This window comes from Xyrauchen texanus, chromosome 4 (genome assembly GCF_025860055.1).
Source record: "Xyrauchen texanus isolate HMW12.3.18 chromosome 4, RBS_HiC_50CHRs, whole genome shotgun sequence".
Lineage (NCBI taxonomy): Eukaryota > Metazoa > Chordata > Actinopteri > Cypriniformes > Catostomidae > Xyrauchen > Xyrauchen texanus.
The window spans coordinates 45,828,014-45,846,766 of record NC_068279.1 but is presented as its reverse complement, the minus strand read 5'-3'; the positions used below and the strand labels follow the sequence as shown (position 1 = coordinate 45,846,766).

General features: G+C 36.5%; 1 protein-coding gene across 1 annotated transcript; it reads right to left on the bottom strand.

Moving 5' to 3' along the window:
• Positions 1 to 892: 892 nt before the first annotated feature.
• On the bottom strand, positions 893 to 17,362 carry LOC127643196 (guanine nucleotide-binding protein subunit alpha-14-like). The gene is made up of 7 exons (XM_052125822.1): positions 17,182 to 17,362; positions 12,546 to 12,730; positions 11,208 to 11,362; positions 7,722 to 7,850; positions 7,506 to 7,635; positions 7,211 to 7,364; positions 893 to 6,596 (listed from the first exon to the last, which is right to left on the bottom strand). The coding sequence occupies exons 1-7, from the start codon at positions 17,300 to 17,302 to the stop codon at positions 6,406 to 6,408; spliced, it is 1,065 nt and encodes a 354-aa protein (XP_051981782.1). The 5' UTR covers positions 17,303 to 17,362; the 3' UTR covers positions 893 to 6,405.
• Between the last annotated feature and the right edge of the window lie 1,391 nt (positions 17,363 to 18,753).

Sequence of the window (18,753 nt, the reverse complement as noted above, 5' to 3'; positions counted from 1 at the left end):
TGAAGGAAGCAATAGGAGGTGCTCTATGACCCTTTACTCAGTCCAATGTTCATAGCTATGGCAACTGTGCCACACCTAAAAAAAGCAGGTGTTAAATTATAAATCACTATAAAAGTTGTCAAACACATCTCCGTTTGACTAGAAACACACACACTTGTACTTATCTAGTAATGTATTTATTTTTTCCTGAAGGGATGAATGTAGAGTTGGTTTTAAAAGAATTCTTATGAATTTTCATAATCTTCTTAAATGTTTGTGTATTTTAAAGGATGTTTTCACATGTATTTATGTTCTCTTGTTCTGTCGTGTTTTTATTGGGTATTAAATATTTTTTATAATTCATATTATAGAAGAAAAGCTTCCATTATTTTTTTCTTTTTGCTCCTTTTCACTGTGCCATATAATTAGAAGACACTATACCATGTGATTTTACTTCAGCCCTCTAATTGGTTGTTTGTTAGTTTCAACCCTGCCTTTGTTTCTAAGTGAATGTTTCCTTTTTTCCACTTGTTTTCTTTTAGACCCGATGAAGGTTTTTGTGCCGAAATGCATTGGCAAATAAAGTTTTATTCCTTATATTTCTCCATTCCATGAGTGTTGCTGGATTTGCTTTACACTAGTACTTTTAATATGTTTTTTTCTATGCACCTTGCTGGTTTTGTGAAGTTGCACGAGAACTACTTTACAACAGTCTCTCTGCAGAGCCTGTAATCTTTTAAATTTAATTTTCAGAATTATTGCATTCACATTAAGACAAAAATTGGTCTTGCATAGTTTTTTTTTTATATATATAGAATTTTATTTTTTTAACTTGACAGCACTTACAACCATTATAAAACAGCAAAACATAAAACATACATAAAAAAAAAAAGGATTTATGCAGTTTTGCATCACCATACTTAACAGTCCTCAGCCAAAACATACTCAAAAATAGCTTTTAGATTTAGCATGTTAAGTACATAATTGTATTTGGAACATAGTTGTATTTACATTCCTGTTAAGATTTTGAAATAAGGTTGAATTTGATAACATTCAGATACTACATCAGTTCCCATTAAGTAAGTCAAGTCAAGTCTTATTTGTTCAGCACTTTTTACAACACACATTGTCTCAAAGCAGCTTTACAGAAATTTATGCTGTAACAGAAAATGAAGCTGTAATGTCTTCAAGTCTTCTTCCCATCTGTCTAAACAGCATGAATGTAATGCCAGTATTAGTTATCTATGTGTAACACAAGTCATGGTTTAAATTAGTACATTTAGTAGATGTTGGTGGCCAATGTTTAAACTAAAGGATTTTGTATGAACTTTAAGATTAATGAATAAAAGTCTTTGAAGTCCATCCCGAATTGACTGCAGAAGTACACAATTTCATCATAGACTGAAGTTATATCTAGTGTATGCCTGGCTGTAGAGATAGGCTGTCTTTAATAGGCAGCAGTTAGTAGTCATCAATACTACTACTCAATCATCATAGACTCAAGGGATGTCGGGTTGGCATAGGCTGCAGGAAGTAGTCATTAATCAGTGGTACATAGCAGCATAGGACATCGGGCAGGCCTGGAGCAGTATTTCATATGCTCTGGTAACCTCAGGATATGTATCCCGAGGTTGAGACAGGGAACAAATAGAATAATATTAGCATAGATGCCATTCACTTTAAAGCAGGGTTAGAGAATATGAGAAGTATTTACAGTTCCAGCAGACTTAACTAATGCATCATAACTACAAGTTGAAGAAATTGCGAGTGCAAGGCGGTCATCTGTGGTCTGTGACTGCTACCGGGTCCCTGAATAACGTATATTGTGCAAGTAAGGGCAGCGGGTGGAGTTTCTGGTGCCCCCCATGGAGTTGGTGCCCCATGCAGACTGCGTACTATGCGTATATGGAGCGCCGGCACTGCTGATAATGGCAGTCTCTGTACTATGATGGGGTAAAAATCCTGACTGAAGATCTTTACAGATACCATTTCTCTGTAAAATATTTACATAATTTACACTACCTTTTCTAGTGTTTTTGACATAAATGGGAGATGCCCTATAGATAGTGAGGAGTTATTAATATTAAGAAGAGGTTCTGAGAAGAGGTACAGGAGACACCTCTTTCAGTAGCTTAGTATGTATGGGATCTAACATACATGTTGTCACTTTTATGCTTTAATAAGTTTGTTTAGCTCTTCCTGACATATAACAGCGAAGGACTGAAGTTGCTTGTAGGGAAAACTATGAGACACTGTCTTCTGAGGTGCTGTGGGAGATGGTTGCATAAATGTAATTTTGTTTCTGAAAGTTTCAATTTAATCAGTAAAGAAATTCCTAACTAGTCATTTGTGGCAGAATTGCTATATTATCAACATCATCTCTGCAATGATTATGGTGATGAGTTGGTCCAGTCACATTTTTTCTGACCCCAACAGAGTTTAGAATATCGATAAATGCTAATCCCAATGTATGTAATCTCAGTATTTTCATTATCTATGTTAATGTTAGTTACCAACAATTAAAGCTGTATACAAAATAACTACTAGATCTGAAAGACAATCTGCAAAACCACTAAGGAAATCATAATATGATCCTGGTGGTCTATATATTGTAGCAAGAGAAAGATTTTTATTATTAATTTCAGACAATGTCACATTAAGCATTATCACTTCAAAAGAATCAATCTTGTATCCTGACCTCCACTGTATATTCTAGCAACACTTCTTCCTTGACCCTTCAGGTGAGGCTCCTGTTTATATCAATATCCTGGTTTAGTAGACTAATTTAAACTAATATATTAATCCGGTTTAAGCCAGGTTTATGTCCAACAGAGCGAATCCAAACCGTGATCTGTAATAATTTCATTTACAATCAGTGCTTTTGATGAAAGCGATCTAATGTTTAGTAGCCCCACCTTTATAAGATGTTTATCTTACGTTTGTCAGCAATAAAAAAAAATCGAAATGACTTAATGAGGGTTTTGTGTTTGGCAGTTCAGGGAACAGATACAGTCTCTATATGATATCTAGGTGAAACAGTCTGTGTGAGTTTTAGTTTATGTGACTTGTGTGATGTCTTAAGGCAGCTAGTAGATGGATGGTTCAGCTAGTCTGTCCACTTCCTGACCTGGGACCCAGTTAGTCAAATACTATCAATATTAAGATTATTATCTAATTTACTAGAGAGGAGAGTGGCACATTCCCTGGAGGGATGAATCCATTGGAAAATTATTCTATTATCTATTAATCCTATGCTATTCTCTGGACACCAATCAGACATCCAACCATTCAATGACAATAATCTACTATAAACCTTGTCACCACAATGAGCAGGGATGGGGCCATAATATATTACAGTGTCTAACATCGTTTTTGCAAGTTCACACACCTTTTTAATGTTATTTATAGTGATCTCTTACTGGCAAAGCCAGCCATCTTTAGTGCCAACATGAATGACAATCTTAACATTTAGCATTAGCCAGCACTTTTACATTTTATCTGTTGCTCGTACATTCTCAGGAGAAACTTAATTGCTGCATCTGCATCATTTTTAGAAACTGAGGAACGAGGCAAAATAAATGTTTGTGGTAATCATCATTATGCTACAAATGTTGTTGATTTAGCTTAACTTATACTGAACCTTGAACATTTCTTTAAGATATTTGTATTCCTATTTTGTGTTAAACAGCACACAGAATTTCACATGCCAACACAATATTATATATATTTTTACATTTATAGTAAACACTTCTCTTTAATAAATACTTACAAAAAACTGACTCAAGAGATTCAAGGCACAGAGATGAAGAAACAATAGTAATGTTCAAATATTTCTATTCAAAAGCTAAAAATTGCAATTTTACATCTGGACTGTTAGATCATTTATATATGCTGTTGCATGTACTGTACATTATTACATTGTTGCAAAGGAATGCTTGAATTGTTTAAACTGAAACAGAAAACATGTTGAGATAAGAAATTCATAAGAAATTCTCAGGAAGTTTGGAATGTGAGTTATTGATAACAGAAGCTCTCCCTTTAATTGAGGAAACACTATCAGAAAGGGAAGAACTAGAAACCCGTATCAGCACAAATTATCTTGACATTATCTGAGTTTAGAACGGCATACTACCCATTCTACTCTTACTGCTTCTGCCAGAAATTTAAAAAAATGTTCACATACTTAATCGTTACTCCCCTTTCACAATATCAAAGCAATAGGCAGACACCCCGTGTTCTTTGTCCTACTGTGATCTAAGGCCTAAATCACACAAACTACAACAATACAGTTATTTAGTCATTTGATTTGCAATAGTTCCTTGAAACCTTTGCATTTGAGAAATTTAGACCAACTGCATTTGTAAGTTATACATCAGTTTTGTTATTATGATGTTCCACTAAAAATGTCCAGTTCACTGTATGATTAGCAGCAGATTTTCTCTTGCATGTAAACTAGGTCAGATCAAGCCACCCAAATACATTGTGGTCATTGTGACATTGTTGATGAATATGTTCTGTCTGCCGATATTACAGTATCATCTGTCCAGTATCCATGTCAGTGGTGGGCAGAATATCTGAATAGCAAATCAGTGGCTAGTTGATTTGCATGGATCCAAAGTTTGTCTTTTTTCATAATAATTGAAATCTTGTGCGGGAAAGAAAAATAACATGGCTATATGTGGACTTTCACTGAACCCATGAAGTGTTGATGAAAACATTTATAGACGATCTGATACCATTAATAATGTTTTGAAGGTATAGCTGTAAGCAGCCATGAAGGGGCCAAGCCCCCCCAATAGTGTGGATATAATTAATGTTCATTGCATCTTCTAAACAGTTGGCAAGTTGAACGGAGGATGCCAAAGACAGATACTTCAACCAGGAAGACTTGCAGACGAGTGAAATTTAAGATGACATTTATTAGATTAATATAAAACAGAAAAGTAATGACTCAACCTGTGGTGGTGGGGTGGTGGAGGTTGCCGTGTTAGCACACTGAAACAGCAATGTGATAGATTGTGAGCAGACTTATCAAGCAACGGCTTACGTGTGATTGGCTGGGAACTACACCACTAATGGTGCGATGATGTACAACTGCAAGTCTTCCTGCTAGAACTACGCTGTGCTTACATTACTTTTCATTCAAAGGCTTGGTCCCTAATGAGAGAACATGTATGCCACCACAATGTCACAAATACCAGTGGGAAAGTTGGAATTCTCTTTGAGCCCAGACTTCCTGAGCTGAATGCTTGAAAATGATTTTTGTGTAATTTTGATGAAAAACTGGTTTCAAATTTCCAGAACTTAATCGTTTAGCTGTTTTTAAGGAACAACCAAACAAAATTGACTGTTCTTGTTTCATGTTTTGTTCTTGTCATATCTATTTCCCATGTCATGTCTTGCTTCATATTTCCCTTCCTTGTGTTTTCTAGGTTGTCTTTTTATTGTCTTTCAACACCTACATTTGCTCCAAGTTAAATTAAAGCTAATAACTGAACGTTAATTCATTTATGTATTGATTCAAGTCATAGTAAAAGCGACAGCAAATAACAGTTCACAGCATCAAAATGAGTATGTCATGAGACGTTATAAACAGTTCCATTCAATTACTCTAATGTTATTAGATGTGTAATTGCTATTAAATTAAGTTTTTCTCTTTTAAAGTGACTATAATAATCGTTTGCCTTGATTCTGATTCACAGTCTCCACAGAGTAATTAAACAATTTCTTTAACAAAAAACATATAAATCTGCTTTACAATGTCACTCTTCATACCAGGCCACGTAAAAATATTATCCATTCTGTTTCTGAGAATATTTTGCCAAAAACTGCATCGTTCACGGCAATCTCCCATTCACTCTTATAGTGAATTCTTCAGAGCTTGTCAGAGTGAGCAACGGTATCCAAGGGGGGCGGAGCTTAACAAAGGTTCAGTTGCTGAGTTCAGAATGGCATACTACCAATACTACTCTTACTACTTCTGCCATATGTGTCTTTGGTTGGCAACTTTACCCACCTTATCAGTTTTATTCCAACCTAAATCACTTGAACGCATGTACCATCATAATTATGACTTGAATTAGTGGAATTATGACATCATAATTACAATTTCCATGTAAGTAGGAATTGCTCAGGAGAAGGTAGCATCGTTTTACTGGGAAGTTTTTGGATCATTTGTCAATAACAAGTAGGCAACATGTTAGATAAAAAGGATGAACTTTGTAACGGTGTTGCGCACATAGAGAGATGTTCAGAAGTGGCTCACTGAGCAACCGTAACATTATTACATTTAACAGTATATTTATATATTTTTTTATATATATGTATATATATATATACATATATATATAACTGAATATGTTTTTATTTAACTAGTAAAAAATATTCAATTTCACATTATATGTAAAAGCACTTCCGTCGCCTAGGCTAGCCCAAATTAAACATCGAAAGGTTGTTCCGCAGAATGGTTTGCTTCACTGCTTCAAAAACAAAGCGGATATTCTCGGTGTCTGTGGCACAGGTGAAATGTGCGTAGATTTGTTTCTGTGTGTCTGAGTTCTGTTGCTCGTACATTCTCAGGATAAACTTCATTGCAGCATCTGCATCATTTTTAGGGCCTGCGGAAAGAGCAGATACACATTTCAGTGGAATTCTACTAAGCTTTATCTAAAGTGCAATTTATTTTTGGGAGTATCAAACCAAAAACAGGGATGCTATTAACTTATGCTGCATTCACATGCTATCGGAATGATCGTAAATATGAGTTTCACACTTGGAAATAACACATGAACACCCTCTCAAGTCGTAATTACAGCTTGGAAACTCGTAGATAATTTTTTTTAGATGTGGTTATTGCTTGACGTTTAGATCATATACATTTAAATATATCAGTAACCATTTGATGAATGTTGTACATATTTACTTATAGCATGTAATTGGCCAAAATTCCACTATCGTCAACAAGCCAACAGACTAACATATATTAGGGTGTCATAATAAAAGTTCCCAAGAAATATGCAAGAATAAACTTGCCGTTCTCCATGTTTTCTATTCTCTCTGAAAGCAGGATCATTTAGATAGCAATATTATGTTATTATAAGGAGAAATATTTTTTCCAAAAGATTATCTTGACTAGTTTACTTTATGAGTAGCCTGGAGCTTGGCAAGCTAAGATTCCCCAACAAATTACTGAGTTTTGTCCATAATTGTTGGAACATCTAATTTCTCTAACCTCTATATTCTGGAAAATAGTCTGCAAGGTGCGACTTTGAGATCTTCTCCTTCATGAGATCTGTCTTATTGAGGAAGAGGATGATAGAGGTCTCCTGGAACCAGGGGTATGAGATGATAGTTTTAAATAGAGCTTTACTCTCTTCCATGCGGTTCTGTGGTAGAATATCATGCAAATAAAATGAAGTTCCACAAATCCAGCATTTTTCCAATCACATGAATCTACTGCACTGTAACGATAAGGAACCTCCATAGCCCTTAAGAGCTACTAATAGCATTTAAGACTGTGGACTAACCTCATTCTCACACTCATATAAGACCTGATCATACTCGCTCAGAGCCACCAGGAAGATGATGGAGGTGACATTTTCAAAACAATGAATCCACTTGCGTCTCTCTGACTTTTGGCCTCCCACATCAACCATTCTACAGAAACAGGCAGTGGTCTTGCATTACACAGTGACTCAAAGTCATACATCCATCTTCAAACTTTAAAGGTTAATTAAAAGTACCTGAATATGACTGTCTGAAGGTCAAAGACATACTCAATGATGCCTGTGGTTGGGATTCTGACTCGTAGAATATCCTGCAGACTTGGCAAGTAAAATGCTGCAGAGATTCTGTCAATGTCGTCAAAGTAACTAGCAAAAATAAACAAAAGTGATCATTAATTCTTGGACTTTTAAAACCACAGTAAATCCATGTATAAATCTCTTTGAGAAAACTACAAATCTCTAGTAACTTTCACACACACACCCACACACCCACCCACACACACACACACACACACACACACACACACACACACAAACAAATAAATATATGTATACAGTATACATATATATATATATAAAGGTTGCATTAAAAAGGAAGTGAGTAATTGCTGTGCTACTATCTGTGCCAAATGGAATTTCATAAAGAATGGTTGTTTCCTAACAGGTTTCCCAATCACTACTCCTGCCCTGGCCACAATCTGCCAAATCTGCTTGGTTTGGAAAAACATGAAGTCCCACCCCAAACTCATTCCATTGGTTGTGCCAAAAGTTATATGGCCGGGAGTTTTAGCCTCAACGACAAACCTACAGAACCCCCACAGTCCAATTACTGACTGACTGACATATTAAGCATTAAATTGACAAGAGCTGTCTGAAATCGCCAGTGTCAATCTGATTAGCTGAGGCTACGAGGGAGTCTGTAAACAAAAATTGAGTGCACAAGTTTGATACAATGCAAGTCCAATAGATAGCCACAAACAGAATCCTAAGATATGTATATACTTATTACTTTTAGAAGAACAGAAAATCTTAGTCTACACAAATTTCCAGTAACTTTTTTGATTATTTTCTTTACCGGTTTCATACCAACACTGCAGTGCATTTGTTTGAAAAAGATGCGCATCTTATACTTATTGTAGTATTATTCTATTTCAGACAAACCAGCCCCAAAATGACTCATAAAAACAAAATGAACTGTGGTAGGCTGCTTTACATATTATTCAGAAATACCCTCCCTGTATAAGGCTGAGTTCTATTCAACTCGGTAGCTTGGAATTCCCAACTTCCTACAATAGAGCGTAACAGTGCTTTCCCACTTTTTTATTCCTGAAGAATTTTTCCCATTCTTTTTTTTCCACAGGGATTTCATGAAATTTCTTCATAAAATATTTTAATTCATGAACCAAACCAACCAGCTCTATTTGAAAATCAGACAAAAAGACAAAGGTACAAGACAGTTCTTAACGCTCTTCAATGAGGGCACAAACTACAATCAACCATTGCTAATGACATAAATAAAAAATTGAAATACATAAAACTATTGATTTAAACTTTTGATTATAAACATACATATTGTACACATATATAAGCAGTTTGAGAGTGGATGGAGAGCGGCTTGATTGCACCATTCACAGAGCATCATGGGAGAGGCCAGCAGCTGCAGAGCTCTTTTGTTGCGGTTTATTTGATGCAATTCATTGATTGATGGATTTTCCCCCTAAAGGATCATGGGCTGTGTAGTTTTGTGTATGGCAATCTTACTGCCGGAACCAGACTGATTTGTTCTATAGATTGCCACTTGAATTCAGACTTTCAATTTGGAAACTGTAGTGTTCAGGGCATGGATGAGCGGCGTGTGGGCAGAGTGAGGCCGGGAAGATGAGTGGTGAACGAGTTCCACCTGTGCGCCACACCGGTCTCGTGGCAGAAAACTGATGGATGGAGGAAGCAGGAGCCGGGTAAATGTCCAAACTTAGATATCAATTGTAAACACTTTTCGGTGTAACAAAAACACATTACGAAAACACTGCTTTTCAGCAGCACACACATCACTCTGCTTTTCATCAGTGCCAGTACACAGACACATACATACAGCTCCATGCATCTCTCTCTCCATCTTGCTGCTGTCTCCTCTCCTCCCACAACTCCTCACTGGAACGTGAGACCGGTGTGGCGCACAGGTGGAACTCATTCACCACTCATCTCCCAGCCTCACTCTGCCCAGATGAAATCAAATAAAAAACACGCAAAAATCATAAAGAAACCAGACCAACAGGAAACACACGACAGACAAGGAAACCACAAAGAAGAATGCAAAACAAGAGAAGAGACACAAGAGGAATATAAAGGGAGGGGGGTAATCAGGAGCACAAACAAGGAGGGCAGGTGAATGAACTGAATGGAATTAGGATGGGCAAAGAACAACATGGAACAGACAAAAATATAAACCGAATGTACAAAAAAAATAAATAAATAGGATCAATAAGTCAAAGTTCCAAAATTACTTCATAATAAAACTTGTTTAGCAAACATTTGCAGAGACAGTGAAAAATGCTTAATATACTCCGTTTTGTTAATCGTGCACCTGTGGAGTTTTTAACAATTATCACACAATATACCACAGTTAGTTCCGGTCCTCGAATCTGATTGGACGAGAGACGTTCCATGAGCACTGATGGTGTGACATCATCAGCACTCAGACGCTTCACTGTGTGTGAATCAATCCGCCTGTATTCTTGCCGTTCTAAACTAAAGTGTAAGCGTAGTGCATATGTGTTAGGAGTTACTGTCTATATTTTTGAAATTACATATGTTAGCTAGTAGGTGGTGGCAAAAGATCATTTTTGTGTGTAATATGAGCCAGTTGGTGACGTAAAGTGAATCCGTTAGTCATTGTTTACATAGAACAGCGCTCCGTGAGGTTCCACATTGGATACATACAGTTTAAAATGACGGAGGACACCGCTGTATCTATAGTGAATGACATTTGCGCACCAGCTACCCCGAAATAGAGAGGAATACCCCGCTTGGACATCAATATTCCACAGAGAAAGCTGACCTTCAGAAAGCTGTTAGCTTCAGGTGATCAGGTGATCGCGCATGCTCCATCTCTCGCTCTCTCTCTCTCTCTCTCTCTCTCACACATAGACAAAAACACTTCCATCCGTCTATCCTTGTTTATCCAATAACTTGTTAGAAACAGCACAAGCCGTGATACTATTTCTGAAGTGAATATTTTAAATTACTAACGAATGCTTGGACACATCATTTGTTTTGAAGCAGCAATGGCAGATTCTGGTTGTGTAATAAAGCAGTTCCATACACAAATGCGTTTTATGTACTCAGTTTGTCCTAATTTTTTTAAATGTACTTGTTCATTGAACTGTTGTATATAAACAATATCACACTCGTGCTATATGACCTTATATCAGCACTGCTTTGATTACCTATGGCCAAATCACAGCACTGCTGATGTATGGCCATATCGCACTCTTGCTCATGTGATATTGCTTAATAATGCCATATAAACTATTTACAGTATATATATACTATATAATATATACTATATTATATAACATACTGTAGTTATCTTTATCTACCCAAAAGAGTCAATTGGATGCTAAATTGTTTACTTTGCTGGATTTACTATGCTATTTGCACAGATCCTGACAAATAAAGTTATCTGAAATGTAAAAAGAGGCTAGAAATATTGACTGCACTCACTATTTTGCAGAATCTGATATCTGGAACTCTCTCCTGCGTTCATAACATGTCTGCAGTCCCCGATCTTTCCAAACAGTCTTAATGGCTTCAGCATGTTCAGAGTCCAGTGATTGTACCGTATCTGGTGTCACTTTTTTAAGTTTTGCAGCATAGGTCTACAACACATGCACAAGATTTCAGTCACATCTTTTTGAGTGGAGAGATGATACATAATTATTTAGACTGTCAATAGCTTATTACCTGAATAAAATTTGTATTTGCTAATTAATATATGCAGTACATATTAATTATATGAATACTTGCTAAGAAAAAACCCTAAATGAAGGTAATTCTAATGCATTACATTTCTGTAGTGAGAATGTTGAGGAGTACAGAGAAGGGTTTAATCCGGAGACAGGTCTGTTGATTACACTCGTTCCCACCATGGTGTTACAACAGTAATATGTTGTTAAAATAGTAACTATGGTTAATTTTGAGGTTAATGTAAATTTACAACAAAACACCACAGTGAAACTTGTTACTGTATTAAAACCAAGTTTATTTTTTCTAAGGCAAGGTAAAAGTTAGGTTTAGGGGTAGGGGTTAATGTAGCATGTCTGTGGGTCACTAAATAAACACAATAAACACACTGTAGTGATGCCCATATACTGTATGTTAGTATTTAAATAAGGGAGCCAATAGTATCTGACACTATTTGCACCAGGGTGTAATTCGTATCTACCATTATTTGCACCAGGGTTTGGGTGCAAATAATATCTGCCACTATTTGCACTGGGGTGTAAAAAATTAAAGGTCCTAATTGTAATAGCTTTTGATCCTGAACATAATAAAAGTCATTAATAAAATGTTTAATAACAGGCCTTTTACATTTATGACTTACAGTCAGGTCCATAAATATTGGGACATCGACACAATTCTAATCTTTTTGGCTCTATACACCACCACAATGGATTTGAAATGAAACGAACAAGATGTGCTTTAACTGCAGACTTTCAGCTTTAATTTGAGGGTATTTACATCCAAATCAGGTGAACGGTGTAGGAATTACAACAGTTTGTATATGTGCCTCCCACTTTTTAAGCGACCAATTGTGTCGATGTCCCAATATTTATGGACCTGACTGTATAAAATTTAAGGCCTTCATTAAATTTAGGACCAAATTTGATTACATTTGGGTTTTGTGCCCTCAACATTCATCAAATGGTTGGAAAGTTTCTTTCAACTGAATACGGGTCTAGAACTTTCATATAATCAACCTAAATTAACACATTAATCACAGACATTATTTTTCTAAGAGTGATTAAAAAAACATATTGTTTCAAATTTCCTGATGCTTACAGCATTTTGGAGATTAGCAAAGCGGATGTTGAAGTTTTCCATGGCTTGAAGTATGGTTTGAATGGCAACAAAGATGTTCTGGAATACGAGCTTAGCATAAGCTCTCCTGTCCTCCTCTGTGTAGCCTCGGCCATGTATGATTCTCATTTGCTTGATAAAGGTGCTCTTCCCACTCTCTCCTGTGCCTGTGGAGGACCATGGAAAATTTATCAGGATTATTAAATGGATATTTCCCTTACTAAAGGACTAGTTCAACTAAAAATGGAAATTCTGACATCATATTCTACTCTCCCTGCTGTCACTTGAACTTTGTTAATTAGCAAGACTAGGTAGATGATGACTAGTGAACCTCAATCTACAAAAAAGTCAGCTAATAGCTATAAAAAATCCATAAGAATAGTCCGTACAACTTTCACTATACTCCAAGTCTTTTAAAGCCATAAAAAATTGGAGTCTCATGGGCGCCATGCGAGGGTCAGATGTGTGAACGGCGAGCTCTGCTCACTTTGCTTGTTTTAATCATATTTGTATCACAAACCAGTGAGAATCGATACACCCTGATCCTTAATTGTTCTGGGAAGACAATATCAAAGAATTCAGAATCATCGGCCTCTGGATATATTAAAAGACACTTACGTACACGGGCTGATTCCCCTCAGCATCAGGCCAGAAACCGACAGACTAAATTTAGATTTACATTTATGCATTTGGCAGACGCTTTTATCCAAAGCGACTTACAGTGCACTTATTACAGGGACAATCCCCCCCAGAGCAACCTGGAGTTAAGTGACTTGCTCAAGGACACAATGGTGGTGGCTGTGGGGCTTGAACCAGCATCCTTCTGATTACCAGATTACCAGTTATGTGCTTAGACCACTACACCACCACCACTGACTTCTTGCTGTAATACGTCAATCGATCATTTCCATTGGAGTTGGATACAAGATTGTCAGACGTTCAGAAACTTATTGATTACCTGGACTCATTGGAGAGGGAATTGGCTGCTAACACGCTAGCGGCCAAGACAGAAATGCAAAGCATTTAGGAAAAACTGGAGGATTTGGAGAATTATAATTGCCGAAACAATGTCCGAATTGTTGGAATTCCTGAGCATGAAGAAGGTCGAGATATGGTGAAATTCCTAGACGAACTCTTCCCGAGTCAGCTTGACGTAACAGGCCATCCGCTGAAGGGGATAGGCCCCAATCAATTCTGACCAAATGTCTGAGATCATCTGATAAAGTTGATGTATTGCGTGAGGTGAGGAGTAAAGGAAGGCTTTCTTGGAAGAATCATAACAGTTTCTTGTTCCCAGACTTTGCGAATTCAACAAGAGAGAAATGTGATCGATTCAAGGAATACAAAAATCTCTTACCTCAACGGAAGTTCGCTTTTGCACTGATGTTTCCGGCTAAACGGAGAATAGATACTAAGGATGGCTGTAGAGAATTTACATGCCCACAGCAAGACCTTCATAAAAACGACAGTTGTGGATGAATCTGTGGATGAATCTGCTCGTTCTTGGTGCTTATGCCTCCTGTTGGCTGGAGTTTGTTTTGTGGAAAGACATTGGAGTGATTAGGCAGGGCATGTTTTGCACTCGTGCAACGACCGAATGGACCTGGTGAATGAACATTTGTTTGACTGCCCGAGGAACTGAATGGATTTTATTTTTGGTGCCGGTTCCGCTAGCAGCTGGAGATTGTTTTGTGGAGGAACACACCTTGGGGGCAATCTACACTTTGTGTTTTGTCCGCTTATTGGCTGGAGTTTGTTTTATAGAATATTTTCTATTTGTAATTCTGTCTCACAAAATTTGGATAGAATCACCAAACTTGAGCAATCCGATGGCAAAGTTGTTGTAGGGGCTCTCGTAGGCCTACATGGACTGTATGAGTTTTGAGGGATGGACGCCAGTTGGTGCTGACGTGTGCGTGATCAAAGCGCACATGTTTCTTTTTTCTGTTTGTTTGGTTCCAGGAGATGTTTGGGTTTTGATGGTTGCACTAAAGTTGGAATGTGGTCTTATAATCTTGTTTTTGACACACAATCTTTTTTTTCCTCATATGTCAAATGTTAATATGAGTAGATTGTCTCTCTCCAGGTGGAATGTAAATGGGTTGGGGCAGCCCCCCCCAAAAAAGGAAGGTTATTTCTCTTAAGCATAAGGAAGGTGATATAGCGTTTCTACAAGAAACGCATCTTCCCCCCAGGAAGCTGAACATTTTGTGAGGATATGGGATGGGCATATCTTCTTTAGTTCTGGCTCGAGTAAGAGCAGGGGAGTCATTACACTGATAAGTTAACATTCAATTCAAATGTCTCAAACAGATTAAAGATAAATTAGGAAGAGTCATTATTGTTTTAGCAGAAATTCAGGAGCAAAAGTTGATTATGGCAAATATCTTTGCATCTAGTTGATTATCGCACCTAACGTTGATGATCAGGGTTTTTTTTATAGATGATGGTATGTTGCAAGCCGCTGGCACCCCTCATGATATAATATTGTGAGGAGACTTTAATCTTTTGATGGACTCAATCCTTGATCATAAGACAAAAGTGTGAAAGCTCCCTAGAGCAGCAATGACGCTTCACAGCATGTGTAAAAATCTTGGTATTACAGATATTTGGAGACTTTTTAACCCATCTGGGAAAGCCCATACATTCTTTTCTTTAGGCCATAATATTTATTCTAGAATAGATGATGTTGTTTGAAAGTATATTTTTTTTATGTTTTATTTATTTAAGAATATGTTTTAATATTCAAAATGTTGGTGACCACTGCATTGGTGTTTGTGTCAGGTGGGGGTTGTGGGGGAATGTTTGGGGGTAGGGGATTAATGTATATAATTGATTATGTATTTTATGTCATGTTTGTATGATTTATGTATGGAATCAATAAAAACTGATAATAAAAAAAGAAAAACTAAACGAAAAAGCCATACAAAAGTTTTGGTTGGGGAGCACACTGAAATTCTTTATTTTTATGTCCTGTTTGGGATTGAAAGCCACAGGTCACCATCAACTTTCATTGTATGGAAATGAACAGTCTGAATATTATGCTAAATATCTCCTTTTATGCTTCAAGAAAAAATTTTTTTTTACAGTGATATGATGATGACAGTATTTTTTGTTGAACCATCCCTTTAATGCCAATGGTAAAGCCATCATTTTCAGAGACCTCTAATGGACCATTGCATTATTGCAGCTAAATGTAATCCAAAGTATGTACAATAATTTTAGGGGAACTGTTGAAAACATTACATGGCTCTATTTTACACAACAAATTTACTTCTAATGCTTATTTTTAGAAAGACTATTTTTAGACCTGACAAAGACTGGTTTTAATACAGTAGTTTGCATATTTGCCTCATTAACATGTCATCAGAACAGTTTCACAAGGAAAGTATGATTTGTATATGATTTGTTTGTATATTAAACCACAGTTTACAGTTAGTACTGTATATTTAAACACAACATAATACTACAATCAATTTGATAGTGTAAATGCTTTGCAGTAGATTTGCCGGGTGACAGATTAATATTGTATCCTGTGTGCCTCTGATTGTGACTGTCAAAAACTTGTAGAATTGTCTGTGTAGGAATAACAAACACATCTATGTGCATAGCCTATCTTGAGTTTGATAATAAGAGTAACATGGCACTGAATTGATCAATGTGATAAATTGCAGACTCTTCTATTACATGTGAAACAGGTCTGGCAAATGGGAGTTTTGCAGAAAGAGTGCAGATTGTTATCAAGGTTAGAACAAGGAAACACTAGATGAACACATTCATGTGTTCTTATATTAACATGTCATTGAGACGACTTATCAGAAATAGACTTAACCTTATTTATCACAAAACAATATTGTATACCCGTAATTGTTAACCATTAACTTACTCAACCGCCATGCATAACTGCCTTTATTGTATATGCAACAAGTGCACATAGGCTACAGCTGATGCTATCACTACAACCTATGAAAAGAAATATGAATATATTTTATTTTATTGCACACACTGACATGTTTATTCTTTAGTGTCATTTAGAATTAAAACTATTGCTTTACCTTACGACACTCAGTATCCTTCCATGGATGTCTTTTTGCATATATTTGCATGTGGCCAGTAACAGTCAGGCAGAATCTATACTCTTTGTACCACGACTGAAACTGTGAAACTGTGCACTAAATTACAAACATGTATCACAAATATTTAATTTAGCATTATCGTTAACATAATTAAATTCACTGCAAAACAAACAAATGTATACCAAGTAGCACATATAGGTCTATTCTCCAATGTGTCACACAAATGTATAAAACTTACACACATTACATCCTGAGTTTGTTTTCATTGCTTCGAAAGCAATGAGTTATTTCAACCATTTGACAGATTTGCTCTATATTTACAATTGCTGTTTTATAGGTTTCGATGTTTTGATGGTACCATCTGAATTGTTGTATTGAATTCCAAAATCTTTTGAATCTTTTGTAAATGTACATGAATAATTCTGCAAAATGTCAATAAATTATTCACTTAAATTATTAAAGAGTTTAAATGGTGCTGCTGAACATGACAGCCACATGGGGTGTCATTTAAAATAAAAAACAAGCCAAGAGCCAGAACATACCTAAAAGTAATAGTTTCAGCTGCCTGGATGCATCACGCTTATCCATCCTCAACTGTCTCTCAATTTCTTGGTGAATCCTGAAGCTTTCTCGGACATCACCTGACATGCAACAATCCCCCATCTTGAAGAGTCCAATATGTTTTCAGGATTGTCCGCTTAATTCATCAACTCGTTCAACAGCTCTATAAAACAACTATAACAAAACCAGTGTGATGTAATTTGCAGGTAAGTTTCTTCCTTATTCAGTGGACAGGGGCGTACCTTTTGAGTGTACTTCAGTTTCCTTTTTCCCCTTTCCAGTATTTCAAATCATTCGATACACAGGAATAACCTTTTGTATCATTCATTCAATATGTTTGATTAGGAAGTATTATGGTCTATTCTGAACTATTTCTCCACTTCAAGAAGAAAAAGACAGAGAATAAATTTAAAGCCCATTATATCACTTTATAAACAGGCTATAAAAGTATTAGATATGAGATTTTTGCTGTGCCATCATTGCGGTTTATTAAGTAAATATAGGTTATTAAGCTTTAAAAATGTAATTGTTTGGTTTGTTTTTAATATAGTTCATAACATTGCTCCTCCCCCTTTTAAAAGATTGGTACGTCTTTGCTCAGAACAGATGACAAGGGTTTCTAGATTTCCAGAAATGTACAAAATTAAATTAAATTTGTGTCATACACAGACAATAAAAAATTATAGACTGTATTAAATAACTTTCAAGCTATATGGTTATTTTAATTATAATTTTTTTCAAGTGATAATATGTGTATTAATATGAACCATTTAATTTATATATCCATGAACGTTTTGGCAATAATAAAAAAAAAAATATCCATAAAATGTTCTGCTCCCATTTTTGGAACTTTTAATTTGACTTCAGAGCCGGGTTCTTATGACTGAAACATGCAGTTTCAACACTCACTGAGCACTTCATTAGGAACGCCAGTACATCTACATATTCATGTGATTATCTAATCGGCCAATCGTGTGGCAGCAGTGCAGTGCATAAAATCATGCAGATATGGGTCAGGGGCTTCAGTTAATGTTCACATCAACCATCAGAATGGGGAAAAAATGTAATCTCCGTGATTTCAACCGTGGCATGATTGTTGGTGACGGGCTGAGTTGAGTATTTCTGAAACTGCTGATCTCCTGGGACATTCTCTAGAGTGTAAAGAGAATGGCAGCAGATCTGCAGACAAAAATGCTTGGTGGTGAGAGAGGTCAGCGGAGAATGGCCAGATTGGTTTAATCTGACAGAAAGGCTGCAATAACTCAGATAACCCCTCTGTACAATTGTAGTGAGCAGAACAGTGTCTCAGAATGCACAACATGTCAAACCTTGAGGTGGATGGGCTACAACAGCAGAGGACCACTTTGGGTTCCACTTCTGTCAGCCGAGAACAGAAAGCCGAGGCTAAAGTGGGCACAGGCTCAACAAAACTGGACAGCTGAAGACTGGAAAAAGTAGCCTGGTCTGATGAATCTCGCTTTCTGCTGAGGCACACAGATGGTACGGTCAGAAATTGTAGAAAGGGAGATTTGCAGCATGATTGAGCAGCTGAC